General features: G+C 38.6%; 1 protein-coding gene across 1 annotated transcript; it reads left to right on the top strand.

The window, feature by feature from the left end:
* The first annotated feature begins 6728 nt into the window (after positions 1 to 6728).
* LOC143886953 (uncharacterized) lies at positions 6729 to 11008 on the top strand. The gene is made up of 3 exons (XM_077391121.1): positions 6729 to 7032; positions 8491 to 8525; positions 10952 to 11008. The coding sequence occupies exons 1-3, from the start codon at positions 6729 to 6731 to the stop codon at positions 11006 to 11008; spliced, it is 396 nt and encodes a 131-aa protein (XP_077247236.1).
* The last annotated feature ends 5637 nt before the right edge of the window (positions 11009 to 16645 follow it).

The following is a 16645-nucleotide window of genomic DNA, read 5'->3' as shown; positions in this document are numbered from 1 at the left end:
CGACTCCACTGAAATACAGGTGTGACAACCCAAGAGGGGGGTGAATTGGTCAATAAATATAGCCATGGTGACTGGGGTAGTATCTTCGTTGGTAGGCGTGTAAGCCCAAGGGTTCCCCATGGGTTCAATCAACCATCTTGTTCTGATGATTAACAAATGCAAATTGATTAGTCATTTTTGGACTGATTATTTGCCTTGAGTGTTGTGCTTTAGACAGGTCCTACACAAGTCATATCATACTAGCACACACCTTGTTGGCCTATGCTTGAAGATGAACCAACTAATGGACAAAGGAGCTAGAGCATTCTTGGACAAACCACACCTTGGAGGATCTACCAAGGAGAAGCTCAACATCATCCATTTCAAGCATTGAACATACAGAGAAGATCATGAAGGCCAAAGCTGGAGGATCCAGAACCAATGCAAAGGACCAAGGAGCTTCTACCACAACTTGAAGATGTCAAGCATGGAAACTCAACCATAGAAGATCCCAGCTCAAGAGAAGAGTTCAAGAGAGTATTAGAAAGGGTAGAATGTATTCCAATCTCTCTTGCGTTTTCTCTTGTCAAGGCACATTGTTTAAACCCCTAAAACTAGTGAAAAATAATATTTTCCAAAGAGACTACAACACACCCTTAGAACCTAATTGGTTTAGTGAATGACCATGTGGTGTTCCATCATTGTGGGACCCTCTTGACATTCCATTTAACTTGGGTAAATTGAGTTCCAAAAGCCTAAAAGAATTCAGCAACTAAAACAGAAAAATCTGCTGTTCATAGGCTTCTCGGACCTCCGAGCTCGGAACTCCGAGAGTTCCCTCTGAACTCTGAGAAATGTTCCAGGGAGTATAAATTATACTCTGGACATTTTCTCGGAACGCCGAGCAATTTTCTCGGAACTCCGAGAAATCGTCAAGTAGTAAATTTTATACTCTGGCCGTTTTCTCGGAACTCCGAGAGCTTTTCTCAGAACTCCGAGAATACTACGAACTCAAAAAAATATAGCCGTTGGAGGCCTAACGGCCAGTGGGCTGTTTGACCTGAAAATAACTATTTTGCCCCTGAAACGGTCATATTGAGTTGGGACACCATATATACCCATCTAATGGGTCTAAAACACTTGATGAACATTGTCCAACTCTAAAAAACCCTAGAAATCCATTTGTGAATCATTTTTGGGTTAATCTCTCACCAATCCTTCATTGTGCCTTGACTTTGGGAAAATCCACTTGAGATTGGTTAGGCTTAAACTTGTTAATCGTTGAGAGCATCCTTGGAGCTACAACTTGTAATCAAGCCTAGTAAGAGGCTAATACTTCTTCTTTTTCTTTACTCGATTGGTGGCAAGGGCATCCGTTGTTTTAATTCCCTTGGGTGAAGCGCTTAGAACTCGGCGGAGAAGGAGAGTCACTGTAAAGGTGAAAGGGCATCCTTATCTAATTCCCTTGGAGTGTAAAAGCCTCGGAGCTAGGTGTCGTGGAGGTCTCAATAGTGGAAATCCTCAAGTACGACCTTGAGTAGAGTGGAGTAGGCCGTTTGCCGAACCACTATAAATCTTTGTGTCACTTGTGTGATTGGTGTTTCTCTTACTCCCTCTCACTCTCTTATTTGATTATTTGTGCTTGCATTGTTACTTAGAATTGAGTGAGTAGTTAGCATTGATAATCAACCTAAATATCTTAACATTGCTAACTAGGCTATTAAATCACTTAATGAAGTTTGCTAAATCAATAAGGGTTTTGAACTTACATTAATTTGTAATATTGTTTTAAGTTCAACAATTTCAAACTTAATTAAACAAGGGATAAAACGAGGGTGAAATTAGTAAAAGTTTTTAAAAGGCAAAAGTTTTATAAACATCCTATTCACGTCCCCTCTAGGTTGCCAAACCAAGTCACTACTTGGATTTCAAGGCGCTTCCTCCGGAACAAAATTCTAAGGGATTATGGCCTGCGCTTGACTCCTGGTGATTACTCCTTCGCCTTGTGGTTTAGCTGGGATAGATTTTGAGGTTTTTGATCTCGAGTTTGCCATGGCGGTCCCACGGATGGCGCCAATCTGATGATGCCGAAATCCGCTCTACACGATCTAGCGGTGATAGAGTTAATTTGTAAGCAACTTGTACTCACAGACAAGATGTTAACAGAGCCGAAATTACGATATCTCAATAATTAGTCTAGAAATCGGAATCACATGGGAATTGAAGGGAAGGAGATTAGATTCAGAAGCACTACCAACGAAGATGGATGGAGAAGGAGTGTGACTGCCAAGCTGCCTACGTACGTCTTCTTTGAGGATCAAGTCTAACGTTGTTCCGTTATGAAGTACGGGTTCCTTTTTATAGAGGATAAAGTCCTCAATGATTAGAATCTTATTGTTTAAGGAGTCTTTCCTGATTGGTCAGCTTCCCCGGGAGATAAGTTTATATTTATATTTAATAGGTGTCTTTTCTCCCTTAACGAGGAAGTTACCATCCAATGAACTTCCTATAGGTAGAAAGTTACCGCTTTAGAGACATTGCCTCTTTGAGGGGCAGTTTCCCAACTATGGACGTTGGTACTTATTCGGATGAGATAAGGTCCGTGACGATTCATACTAAAACCACTAAGTCGGTTTCTATATAGTCGGAAATGCCAGATGTCGTTCATCCATGGTGAGTGCCGATTTTACCCCCAACACTGTGCAATCAATATCATGCATTGTGTGCGTTATTTTTACTTCCATAAATGATGTTCATGAAAGGTCACATGCATGTCATGTATTATCTAAATCAACATGTGATATGTACATGAGCATTCTTTGCATGATGATTCCACCTCAAACCCACATGGGTTCCATCCGGACCAAGCCTTGCCGAGCCAAATCTTACCCCCTAGTCTCATCCGAACCATGCTACAACCAACCCAGTTCAGCCCGGTCCAATTTGGACCCAATCCGATTCAGCCCGGTCCAACCCGGACCCAATCCAAGTCAACCCAAACTCGGACCCAACTCAACTCCAATTCAACAGACCCTAAACCTAATCTAGCTAAATCGAACATAACAGACCTCAGACCTCAGACCTCAGACCCCATCCCCATACCCGAACCCAAATTATAATCCTATGCACTTTATGCATGTACCCAAAAATAAAACCCATTGTGTATAACGTCTTTATACACATGAGTGACTGGTCTACATTGTGTCAAAGTGCTGTGCAATCAATATCATGCATTGTGTGCATTATTTTTACTCCCATACATGATGTTCATGAAAGATCACATGCATGTCATGTATTATCTAAATCTACATGTGATATGTGAGCATACTCTGCATGATGATTCCACCTCAAGCCCACATGGATTCCATCTGGACCAAGCCTTGCCGAGCCAAATCTTACCCCCTAGTCTCATTTGAACCATGCTACACCCAACCCGGTTCAGCGCGGTCCAATCCGGACCCAATCCGATTCAGCCCGGTCCAACCCGGACCCAATCCAAGTCAACCCACACTCGGACCCAACTCAACTCCAACTCAACAAACCCTAAACCTAATCTAGCTAAATCCAACGTAACAGACCTCACACCCCATCCCCATCTATATTTTACACACCCTATCGCACCATCCCATAGCCATAAGCCTTAAACCCATGACCATAGCCACACACCATACACCACATGCCCTTTTACACCCATACACTAGACCCGATCAACATAGTTAACCCAGCCATCGGGCCACTCGGCCCAATTAACTCACTCTCCCTTCAAACCCCTAAGAGCCACTCGGCCCAATTGTTTCCTAAAACGCTCAATCCGCCCAAACAAGCCAACCCGGACCCAACCCAGCTCGGGCTAAACCCGACTCACCCGGTTCTCCCCGACTCTAACCAGATCATCTAACTGGAACCCAACAAATTCAACCATTCCGAACTCGGTCTAACTCGATCCAACAAGGACCCGCCGGTCAAACCCAACCCAACCCGCTGCCCGACTCAACCCAAGTCTTCCACCGAGTTGGCTAACCAATTTGGCCAATCCTTAGGGTCGCCCTCACTCGCCTCTAAAAACTCAACCCACTCGGCCCAGCTAATTAAAGCTCGAACCCAAGCCTTACCTAAACATGAGATCCAATTTTTAAAGGCCATATGTCCAACCCAAGGCCCTGCCACATCTCAATAGAACCACACATCCTATACCATACCCCATCCATCCCACGATATGACTACCATACCCACCCTCTAACAGCACCTATACATCATCCTATATGACACAGTCATCATGCCCATCCTATATACCAATACCGTATGCTATGGATACCATAACCATCCATAATATAGTCTATACCATCAAACATCCCATACTCCATCCATTCTAATCTTAGTAGCTCACTGCAACCCAACAGAGATTCAACCCCATCTTAACTGGGACCCGCACCAGCAGCCCATTACCCAACCTAAATTAATCCATTAACTTAACCCCATCTATCATAACCTGAACCAAAACCACCCTCTCTTCAACCCGATCCAACCCAGATCCAACCTGCCTTACTCGAGTTAACCCGGTACTACTTGGATCCGATTCATTCCAATCTAGTCCAACCCGAGTCAACCCGAGCCAATTCGAGTTAACCCAAACCTCATTCTACCCGAACCCAACTCATTTGGCCAAATGTCATGAGCCCATCCTCTAGATCCCTAAATCCGACCCCTTGAATGTAGATGATTCCTTGAAGCTAAATCACAATTCCAATTCCAAACCCAATGCCCAAATTCCAATTCTATTCCTTTAGTAATCCCAAATCTCTATCCAAATCCTATTTCATTAGGAACCTAATCCAATTACTTAGGTCCATTCCAAATCCTTTACCTTAGGTAGTCTCAATGGAACTACGTGTGGCTTGATCCCTATCACGGGGTACGTAGGTAACTTGGCACCCTCAAGTTCAGTCGCACCTTTCTTCTACCTCTTTCCTTTCCCACACTCTTCTTCATCTCATTTGTACCTTTGTCCATCCTTCCCATTCTCCACACCCTTCTTCATCTCTTCCATTCACATTTTTACCCTTTCCTTTTTCTTAAACCTTTTTGCATGTTAGATCTTATTTTCTAGTTGCATGATTAATTACATGTTCAGATAATTATTCTTAGAAATCACATGTTTAGGTATCTTGCTAGTTTTTGTGCTCTGATTTCTCATTGCATGTTACTTTGCATGTTAGTTACTTTCTTTGCATGATTAGTTGTATTTGTTTAAATTTGGAACTCAAAAAAATTTGAAAATCTTAAAGAATCTAAGAACTCGTAATCACTTAAATTGGAACATCCTAATCTCCAAAATATAAAGTTCTAAGGTTCTAAACTTAGAAATCACACTTTAGGTTCCCCAAAATAGAATTCTTGGAATCCAAAGTTCACAAAAAATACTAAAAATACAACTTAGGTCCATTGCATTAGATCTAGGTTCATATAGCATAGGTCACTTCACATCAAATCAATCAATCAAATTCAACTTCAACCAAAACTTGTCAATCTAAAAAACACTCACATAGGCACATGGGCATGTTGTTGCATGTAGGATGCACTCCTGGCTTGCATTAGTCTAAACTGTGAACGGCCAAATAGTAATATTTAGGTCTCTCAATAAAAATTAACACATTTACTCCCCTTTAGTTAGAATTTAGATAATTAAAGTTTTTAAAAGGTAAAGACCGACTTTCGTCGGGCAAGAAGGGTGCCTAACACCTTCCCTTCTTGTAATCAAGTAACTTACCCAACTTGGAATCGTAGATCAAATTTACAGAGTTATTTATGGGTCCTAGGTCCCTAATCTAGGTGGCGACTCTAGTTATGGCTTCTTTCGTAAGTTGAAATTTTCATCTAAAATTTACCAGACAAGCAATCATATTCAAAATCAATGGACAAAGGCACTATCATAGCACACCCTCGTAGCTCGCGGAAGGGGCAACCCTCCGGACGGAATCCACAGATATTGTGAATTAGTTGGTTACAGGTGCGATACCGGATCATTGGTCTAACCAAGATAAATACCGATTTCACTCACAGGTAAAGTATTTCTTTTGGGATGACCCTTAGTTGTTCTAGACTTGTTCAGTTTAAATTGATCGACGATGTGGGCCCGATCATGAGCAACACTCGATTCTATCTTTTTGCCATGATCGAGCATGTGGTGGCCATTTCAGGGCAAAGAAAACTGCCCACAAAGTCTTGCAATGTGGCTTCTATTGGCCAAGTCTTTTAGGGATTCATTTGAATTTTGTAAAGCTTGTAGATCTTGTTAGTCTTTAGGTAGAGTAACAAAGAGAAATATGATGCCCCTCAACCCGGTCTTAGTGGTAGAAATCTTTGATGTGTGGGGTATTGATTTTGTGGGCCCTTTTTCCAACTCTTTTGGGAATTTGTATATTTTATTAGGAGTAGATTATGTGTCCAAGTGGATTGAGGCAATTGCTTGCAAATCCAATGACCACAAGGTGGTGGTGAAGTTTTTAACAGAAAATATTTTTTCGTGCTTCGGTACAACTCGTGCCATCATTAGTGATAGGGGAAAGCACTTTTGCAATAGACATTTTGAAGCTCTTATGAATAAATATGGGATCACTCATAAGTTAGCTACCTCTTATCATCCTTAAACGAGTGGCCAAGTGGAGGTTTCGAATAGACAAATCAAGCAAATTTTAGAGAAGACAGTTAATCCATTAGATTAGTGGCTGGCTGCCTTGTGGGCTCATAAGATGGCATTTAAGACTGATTTTGGTCAGTCTCCCTACCACATTGTGTATGGAAAGGCGTGCAAGCTCCCAGTTGAATTAGAACAGAAATCTTTTTGGGCTATTAAGAAACTAAATTTTGATTTGTCTGCTGTAGGTAATCATAGAAGACTTCAACTTACCGAACTGGAGGAGTTACGGAATTATGCTTATGAGAATGCGAAAATAGAGAAGACAAAATCTTTTCATGACAAGCATATTTTGAGAAAAACGTTTCAAGAAGGTGAAAAAGTTCTTCTGTACAATTCAAGATTTCACATCTTTCCAGGTAAGTTAAGATCCCGTTGGGATGGTACAATTGATGTTTTAAATCCAAAGAATGGTAAGATATTTAAAGTAAATGAACAAAGATTGAAGCCTTTTGTTGAATTGCCATCATCTAATTTGGAAGAGGTCATGGATCTCCATAAACCTCTTTATTCAAATCTTTCTTAAAAGAAAACGGTATGCCCCTCTCATCTCTTTATTGTCCTTGTTTCTATTTTTGCATGCATTGAGGACACTGTATGATTTAAGTATGGGAGAGGTAGTATATTTGGAAAAAAACTTCTTTTTGATTTCTTTTTATGGTTTAAAGTGGAATATTTCTTTTTTCTTCGTTTTTGGTATCTTTACAAAAGATAGAAATAATTAGATATTTTTGGAAAGAAATTTTTATCCCGTTTTAGGAAAGGAAATTAGTCTATATTTTAATTTTGGAATTTGAGAAAAGAAAAAGAGCACTTTCTATTTATAGGTTAGATTTCTTTTGTAATCTTGCTCATAAAAGATTTGATAAGGAAACAAGATTAGAATGTTGGCTTTTATATGGTACAGGAAAAAGGAAAGAAAAAAAATGTACATTTTGATCTAGTCTTGACTTGTAGCCTTTTTTAGTCGAGCAAGTAAGTCCGAGGGGTGTTCTACACCTAGTTCCTTAAAGATATCTAGTTTGAGAGTAATTGACCAAAAGCTCAGTACAAGGGTCATCTAGAAAGCTTAAGAGGTCAAGACATTGCACAGATCAATGTGAAGGTTGAACTCATATTGCATCAATTTCTTAAAGATACATGCAAAATTTTAAAAATGTAATTCCAACACTGCTCAGTATCTTGGGTGTCTAGTGCAAGCCCTGCATGTCATTCACACCAACGGTGGTAGAGGAATAATTGAGTTCAATTCTTAGAAATAATGGAAAAGTGGAATGAAAGGTGGAACCATATAATTCTTCAATTTTCTATTAAATTTCTGATTCAAACTCTTAGTAATTAAGATAGCATTAGAATATTATCTATGAGGATAAAGGTATGAAAAATATAAAGGAGGATTCCTTAATTAAGATATATGTCGAATTTCACAACTTAGAATGGGATAATAAAGATCAAGTATGGGAGTATTCTAGAAGTTTTTATCTTGAGTAAAATATTAAAGCAAATGGAAGTGTTATATTTGGCTTTATTCTATATTAAGGATTTGCAATTAAAGTCTTTTTTTAGAGAGTTAATTTTTGGAATTTTGTGTGTATATTCACTGTAAACAGTCACGAGACAGAACTCGTCCACTAGGGTAACCTAGGGGTTTAAAGGCTTGTTGCACATGCTAAGTGCAATCGTGATTCATACGAAAGTGAGTTAGGATTTTATTTTTGTCAAGTTTTATTTTTGTTTACTTTCTTTTTGTTTGCTTGTGGACTAGCAAAGCTTAAGTATGGGGGAATCTGATGAGCACATTTATTTGTGAATTGTAGGTAGGAAAAACATGGTGATGTCATTGTTTAGAGCGGTACTACTAAGGTATTTTCCTTGTTTTTGGTGTTTCAGCATTATTCTTGAATTTCAATGAAAAATGGAGCTAAAGAGATGATATTATAAAGAATTTTCCATCATTTGAAGGGTTTAGACCATCTTATGGTCCACCAATTGGTTGGTTCAGAATCGCTTTGAGAAATAATTTATGGAGTACAACCAATTTGTATCGTAGCCCATCAATTGTACGGTCTAGATCAACCTATGAAAATGGGCTTGGAGGGGCAATTAATTCATATTTGTTGACCGTCATTTGAACGGTTAGGATCAGCCCACAAAATTAATTCAAGAGGTGCGACCATTGGTAAGATCAAAATTCATATTGGGATCCGTGAATTCAATGGTTCGGATCATCACATTGGGATGGTTTAGGGGTGCAATTAATTTACAAGTTAACCGTCAAATGGATGGCTTAGAGTGTTCCTTGAAGACGAAAGAGGGGAAAAGGCAAATATAGTAGTGTGCAATACATTGGAAGGGTAGATTTGCCATTTACGTAAATATATGGTACAATTGCAATTCACTACAAGGTATTGTTGCCTTGCATGGAGAAAAGTATGCCTAAACATGCACGTTAAGCAATAGAAAGTGGGGTCACTAGCTTGCATGAATTGTTGCCCAATTGGAGATAAATCAGTGAGGAAAGATACGTAAAGCTATATATATGCATGCAAAAAGGAAAGATTAATATATTTTTCAAAGTTCTTATCAACTGACACTCTATTTCTCTTTTAAGAAGTGGGCCCTATATAGAAATTATCTTTTAGATATTTCAAGAGAGTAGTGTTTTCAAAAGTGAACGTGGGAAGAGTTGATATTACGGAAATCATTTTTTTAGTATTTTTTTGACGTGGGAATGGAAAGAGGGCATGCATGTCCTGACTGAAAATTATGGAGAATAACACTCTCGTGCTTGCCATTTTGAAATGAAGGAAATTAGCATGTATACTAAAAGACAAGAAGAATATGTCATTTCTTTTGTGTTGTGTTGCACTAATTTGGGTAATAAAAGAAGAAGAGAGGGACAACCATATTTAATATATATATTTCATCTTGTCCCAAAAACAAACTCTTGCTCTCTCTCTTCAATTTTCTTCTTTCCCTCTTGGAATTTTTGTCTCCTCTGTCTCTCCACCTCCTTGAATTTCGTCAAACACTTTCTCTATTCCCCTAATATTTTTGCCCAATTCTCTCTTCCTCTCACTCTTCAATTTTCGTCTTGTTCTTTCTTTTCCAATAATTCCTTGCCCAATATTTTTCCATCTTAGTATTTTTCGCCCACTTCTCTCTTTCCACCAAAGAAATTTCACCCAATTTTCTCTATTTCATGCATGCCCTTTTTAAATTGGTGGAGGTATGATTCAACCATCCAAGGTTCGACCCGAGGTGGCATTGAGGTTCAAAGGAGGAATATCCAACCATGGACGGAGTAGAAAAAGACTAAGTTTTTCTTATCTTGTTATTTATTTCAATTCCAACTCGATGTATTATGGTTACAATTTGAATTAAAGAGAAGTTTATTTTATTTTCTTTTTCCTTTTTAAATTCTTATATGGCATCGTTTTCCTTAATTTTTGTTTCTTTTACCTTTCCCATGAGCAACTAAACCCATCTACTTGGGGTTTGGATGAAGCCATGGGGAAGGAGAAAGATGGTTAGTTAAAATCAATAGCATAAAATAACATCATATATAGGGGTTTATATTTGTGGATTCCCAATTATTCATGCCATTGGGTTTCTCCTTTCGTATGAGTAATTGCAGATAAACAAATATAATTTCCTATATACTCTATAAAATTGGGTATTATGTTTGATCAATCACTCATGGGCAATGACATCCATAGATCTTATTCCCCATTGACCGAATTTATCAAATACACTATCCAATGCAGAAATTGGTTTAATTAATTATCTAATCCAAACCTATGGTGGATTCTAGCCCTAAGTAATCTTTTAATTGAATGAAGGTTTTTCTACCAATTCCAATTATTTTTCCAACCAAAATTCCAATTCGATTTAGAGTAGTTTTTCCAACCAAAATTTTCCAATGAATTTAGACTTTTAGATTTTGGTTGTCTAATCAGATTAGATAGGTAATTAATAGAATTCCTCTGGATATTGGTTCACTTTGCCTAAATATAAGAATTAAAGATGTAATCGTTTCTTTATTGTTTTCGATCCTTGTCTATTTAAAGATGTAATCGTTTGCCTAAATATAAGAATTAAAGATGTAATCGTTTCTTTATAAATTTAAATATATTGTAGGATCCGAGGTTGTAGTCCACGAAAATCCTGAGTCCATTCCAGGCAATAATATGTCATAAGTTAATTTTCTAAGTAGTATAAGGGAAATCACAATAAGCTCTTCCCTGAGTTCGATCTGTATTTACATGATCTGTGCAGTTGCGGTTATTTAATATCACAATCACTTCTCTGGCAGCTTCAAAACCTTCTAGCTAGATCATATAGATATCTTCTTGAATGTTTCCATTCAGGAAAGTGGTTTGACATCCATCTGTAGTATCTCGCAGTCATAGTGTACTAATAGAATCCTAATAGACTTTAACATGGCTACGGTGAGAAGGTTTTCTCATAATCAATTCCAGCCTTTTGATTATATCCCTTGGCCACTAACCGTGCTTTGTAGGTCTCTACCTTACCGTCATTGCCTTTCTGCCTCTTGAAGATCCATTTGCATCCAATGGGCTTAATGTCCTCTGGTGGATCAACTAAAGTCCAAACCCTGTTAGTGTATATGGAGTATATTTCGGATTTTTGTAGCTTCCACCCATTTTCCCTCATAAATGACTAACATCTCCGAATCTGACTCTAAACTAGAATCACTATGAGATAGACTGAGACCCTAAAATGGGCCGACAGACCAATAAAATCCCTCAGGTCTAAGAACATGTGAAGGATCCTGTCTGGAAGAACAACTTTATACTCTCTTGTCCACAAGTTGTTCTTAGTTTGATCCAGTTAGCTTGCGCAATCTAATCGTCGTACCCACTCTTCTTGCTTAAGGTCCACTACCCAGATGACCGAGATAAGTCACCTCACGACACGTGTTTGTAGGCAAGACTAGTTCTAGTAGTGTACAGAAAGAAATATCCTGTCTCTTTCCCAACTAGGAACTATTAAGGCTTGAATAGAACCGAGATGCCATATCTCCTTGCTCCCTTGGATCTGTGATTCCTTTGAGCATGGCATTTCTACTACGCTACCTAAGGACAAACATGTGTCAATAAACAAGCACATCACACACATTCATTATTATAATTACCTATTCATGTCAATAAATAAGTCTTTATTGATTAGAAAATGTCATTCTACTTGCTTTTCAGGGCATATTCTCTAACACAACAGCCCTTTTGTAGTCATAGAGACACTGCAAGTGGGTGTCCCAAGTAATGAAGAGGGACGAATATACCACTTCCCTTTTTTTAGAATTGCTTGCATTTGACATTTATCATGAATAAAGAACAAATTTGGAGGAACAATTGGCTAGTTACTGAATGGGAACAAGAAAGTGGACCCAAAGTTAATGTTGTAATTGATATTCATAATCACAAATTTAAATTTGTTTATCTTTATTTCTTCTTCCTCTTTAAACGACAGTTTGCGTGTCTTTCATGTGTTGATGTCATGGTAGGTGATTAAATAGTGATTAGTGAGAATGTGCTTTATTTTTTATTGTAAAAAACATCTAAGTTTGAGTGAGGCACTGTTCATGCATAACAAATGATTATGTTTTTCTTCTTGTTCATGTTGTAATTTTCATATAAACTTATTTCATTCCAGTACTCTGTTATAGCGATAACGCTTGTGATCAGTTCTAATGTCCCGTGATGGTACATACTATGTTTGGAGACAAAAACTATTGATGCTTATAGGTTTTCTTGGAATCACTAACATGAATTAATAATTGTAACCTCTGTTTATTAGTGTTATTTAATATGAATTATGGCTTTTCAGGGTGACAAAGATTGTTGCATGACGCTATGGAATAAAAGTTATAGTTGAAGATGTGAAAACATTTGGCATAGATGCTGAATCATTCCTATCCCCTTTGGAGTGCTGAAAGCCAAGCCCATAAAGTTTGAGCTTAGACTTCCTAAATGGAAAGAAGTAGCAGTCATGAACCTCTTGCAATTGGAACTGAGAACAAGATTGCGTTGAGTTGTGGGGCAGTTGCAGCCACATCTTATGAATGTAGTTTTCTGCTTTAATGTTTACATGCCTACTAGCCGGAGAAGATTAAAGGTCTAGGTGGCAAGAAGAGAAGATCAATTTTTGCTTGTAACTTTAGCTTGTTTACACATGTCAATATATAGTCATTGCTTGTAACTATAGTTTGTTATATAACAACAATTTCTAAACATGGTTTGTGTAAGCCCAATGGTCTACTCTCCTATCTTGTTTTGATGGTTCTAAACATAATTGATTATGTTCTTGAATACTAATCAATTTGCCTTGAAGTGTTGTGTTAAGATAGGTTGATCATTGAAGGAACCAACACACCACATGGTCATGCTTGAAGATGTACCACACAAGAGTCAAAGGAGCTAAGTGGAGCTCACATTATCTCTGAAGCAAGCATACACAAAATGGAAGACCAATTGAAGACCAAGGCTAAAGAGAAGTTGAGAGTTACCTAGATTTCATTGTACATATTTTTCTCTTTAGATTTCTAAGTCAAGGCAAGGTTTTTCAAAATAGTTTTCAAAACCACTTAAGAACTTAAATGGTTAAGTGAATGGTTATGTGGTGGACCAACATGTTGGGACCCTTATAAACATTCCAAATTATCATAGGAATTGAGTTCCAAAAGTCCAAAATCAAATAGCAACAAAAACAGGAAAGTCATGCTGATTTTAGGCTTCTCGGAACTCCGAGATTTTTGTCGGAGCTCCGAGCTCAGAACTCCGAGAGTTCCCTCATAACTCCGAGAAATGGCTCAGTAGTATTTTACAACTTCTGGCCATTCTCTCGGAACTCCGAGAAATTTTCTCGGAACTCCGAGAAATGATCCGGTAGTAATTTTCCAACTTCTGGCCGTTCTCTCGGAGCTCCGAGAATGGTTCTCGGAACTCCGAGAACGTCGCGACAGCACAGAAAAGAGCTGTTGGTTTTTGAATTAAAAATTAGTTTTTGTTAATTACACCCCCAAACAGTCATATCGTCTCAAGTGCTATAAATACTCATTCAAAAGGTTTATCTTTCACTCTTGGATAATTTTAAAAACCATCTTAAGCATCCAAAAACACTTGCAACTCATTTTAGCTTAAGCTTTTGTTTTTTTCTCTACCAAACTTGTCTTGCACTTGCAAATCATTTGGGTTTGGATTTAGGCCTTCCATTTGCAACCTATTGTGGAGAAGCACTCAAGGGGACTACATCGTGCATCAAGCTTTCAAGAGAAGCCAAGCAATTCATCTTCTATTCTTGTAAAAGTGGCTAGGGCATCCTATCTTAATACCCTAGGGAGTATTGCTTAGAACTCGGCGAAGAAGGAGAGTCGGTGTAAAGGTGTCAAGGGCATCCTCATTTAATACACTTTGGAAGTGTAATCGCCTCGGAGCCGGGCATCGTGGAGGTCTCACATAGTGGAAATCCTTAAGGACGATCTTAAGAAGAGTGGAGTAGGGCTTTGCCCGAACCACTATACATCGGTGTGTTCCTTCATTGTCTTGCACTTTCATTCTTGTTTGGTTTGGCATTTCATTTTGTTTTGATCTTATTTGAACTAACCAAAATCTAATCAAGAGAAGAAAAATCAAATTAGGTTTAATACTTAAATTTAAAAAAGGTATAAATGAGTGTTAAAACCAATTCACCCCCCTCTTGTTTATTTCAGTTTGTTTGAATACCATTGTAGTGTGAGGTTGTATAATAAGATCGTTATATACATATTACAGGTTGTATCCCAATATGATGGACTAATTCAGAATAAAGGGATATTTTAAAATATATATATATATATATATATATATATCTATATTTATCGACAGTCAGGACCGTCGATGATTCCAACAAATCAAACTATGGCCACACATTTTCAGGAACGGTTCTGTTAGCATCTGTGTTTATACCAACTCTCCCAAAACATCGTTGAATGAGTATATACACAGATAGTCCTTATCCGTCGGTGTATTCACCGACGCTCATAAAATGTTGCTAAATGAGCTAGTCACCGATGGTCCTTAGCGTCGGTGTAGTTACCGACGCTCACAAAATGTCGCTGAATGAGGTATTCACCGATAGCCCTTAGCGTCACTGTATTTACTGATGGTCGCAAAACGTTAGTAAATACATGTATCCAAAGGCCCGTGTAGATCTTTTAATGACGTCCCGACCATCAGTGTAATATTACTCGGTGATAAGCTTAACACCAACATTTTTATTTTAGTTTTAATGATGTTTATAAACGGCTGTATAAATGACAGCACCGACGGTTTGCAAGAAACGTCAGTAAATATCATGAGGCACGGTAGTATCAGTAACATTCACTAAAAGCGTCGGTGTAAGTAACACCGACATCATTGGCATATAGACAGTCATGACCATCAGTGAATGTCAGTTTTCTTGTAGTTTTCGAGAAAAGCTTGAAAAAGCCTTCAAGGATGACCTTCAGTTGGAACGGTCAACCATCGATGAAGCATGCTCGACCGTGCCTAGGATCGGTTGGCTATCTAGGAATCTGCTATAACGGCTAGTTCCACGGTTGGCCATAATTTATCCGTTCTTCCTGCCTGTTAGAAGCTTATAACATCTTGTTTTATGCTTTTTCTATAAATCATGCCTTGGTATCACTTGTATATAATCTGCTTTTAAGCAATCTAAACACCAAAGAGCGGCTAGTATTCAACTGAGCATCAATTTCCATGTGCAAAAAACTCACCCGCCTTTGATCTATTGTGCCACACTTGCAGTCTCTGAGAGATTGGAATACGACTCTTTTGTAATCTATTTAATGAGTGTTGTGTAGAGTTCTTCATGTATACATTAGCCTAGCAAGAAGCAAACTTTATTTTTGTTCTATACTCATTGTACTTGGTGGAAAGGGCACTGTATCAACAATTGGATAGGAGGAGCTAATGAAAACCTTATACGGGTTTGATCACCACACGTAAAGAAATTGGGAGTAGTGAAGCCTCAAAGAGCAGAATCATTAAGAGAGTGGATGTAGGCCGGATTGGCCAAACTAGTATAAAACACGGGCTGTGTGTTTCTCTTCTCTTTCTCTTTGCTGGTTAAATTTTGTTTTGGTTCTTCACCTTTGCATTGTAATTACGTTTTCATTTAATTAAGCAATCTTTTAAGAAACCCATTTACCCCCTCTTAGTTTGTCACATCGGGTTTTAGTGGCCTTTCTATAAAATAAAATAAAAGATTGCCCCCCCACAATAAGTGTCAAAGCTCGATTCCAACCAAAAGACTTCGTAGACAATGACAAAAGGGTAACTATCTGTTACGCTAAAAATCGGTAACAGACAAGGCACTGACACAAGAGCTGACGTGGCCAGTCCAGGTAGTTGAACTGATTGGGAGGAAAAGTCCTGCATAGGGAAACACGAGGTCAGAAGACCAACCCCGAGTTGTTACTCAGGACGGGCCCTTCGACACTCAAGTCAGTAATGAGCCCGAGTAGGCAGAACAAAGCTATGAACAATGTTTTCTTGGGATTCGAGTCCCTTACCTTGTCTTTATGTGGGCTATTTATAGTGGAGCTTTGAGTGTTAGTTTACTCATTTACCCTTTTAGGACAGGTGTCGACCTGTTATTGGATTAAGTTTTACCTTGTTTTCATACCCCTAGACAGGTCTAGGCCTAGGGTTAGGTGAGGTTAGTACATGATCCTCCCCTTTTCAAGGTGTAATGGTCGTGATACCCTTTGGGAGATGAGGACTTTGTGGATATGCCTTAGCGCCACGTGTCGTGTGACGATTGGAGGATGTTTTCTATACCCCATCATTTGCCCCCCAGTTCTTGAAGTCATTGTGATGACTTGGGGAAGTTTCATTGGGTGTTAACGTGAGAGGTGGTCTGATTCCAGCTTGTCAGCAGATGAACTGAATTAACCCATATCGGCTTCAG

The sequence above is a fragment of the Tasmannia lanceolata genome, unplaced genomic scaffold (assembly GCF_043159265.1).
Source record: "Tasmannia lanceolata isolate RefF3 unplaced genomic scaffold, GAP_Taslan_0.1 ptg000011l, whole genome shotgun sequence".
Taxonomy (NCBI): Eukaryota; Viridiplantae; Streptophyta; class Magnoliopsida; order Canellales; family Winteraceae; genus Tasmannia; species Tasmannia lanceolata.
The sequence above is the reverse complement of the archived record's forward strand: the minus strand, read 5'-3'. Positions and strand labels throughout refer to the sequence as shown.

Bases quoted from the DNA above. Each gene is read 5' to 3' on its own strand.
- LOC143886953 (XM_077391121.1), top strand. From the start codon at position 6,729: ATGGCATTTAAGACTGATTTTGGTCAGTCTCCCTACCACATTGTGTAT. The intron at 7,033-8,490 runs GTAAGTTAAGAT...TGTGAATTGTAG, and splicing joins AAGATTTCACATCTTTCCAG to GTAGGAAAAACATGGTGATG. The intron at 8,526-10,951 runs GTACTACTAAGG...TGATCTGTGCAG, and splicing joins TGATGTCATTGTTTAGAGCG to TTGCGGTTATTTAATATCAC.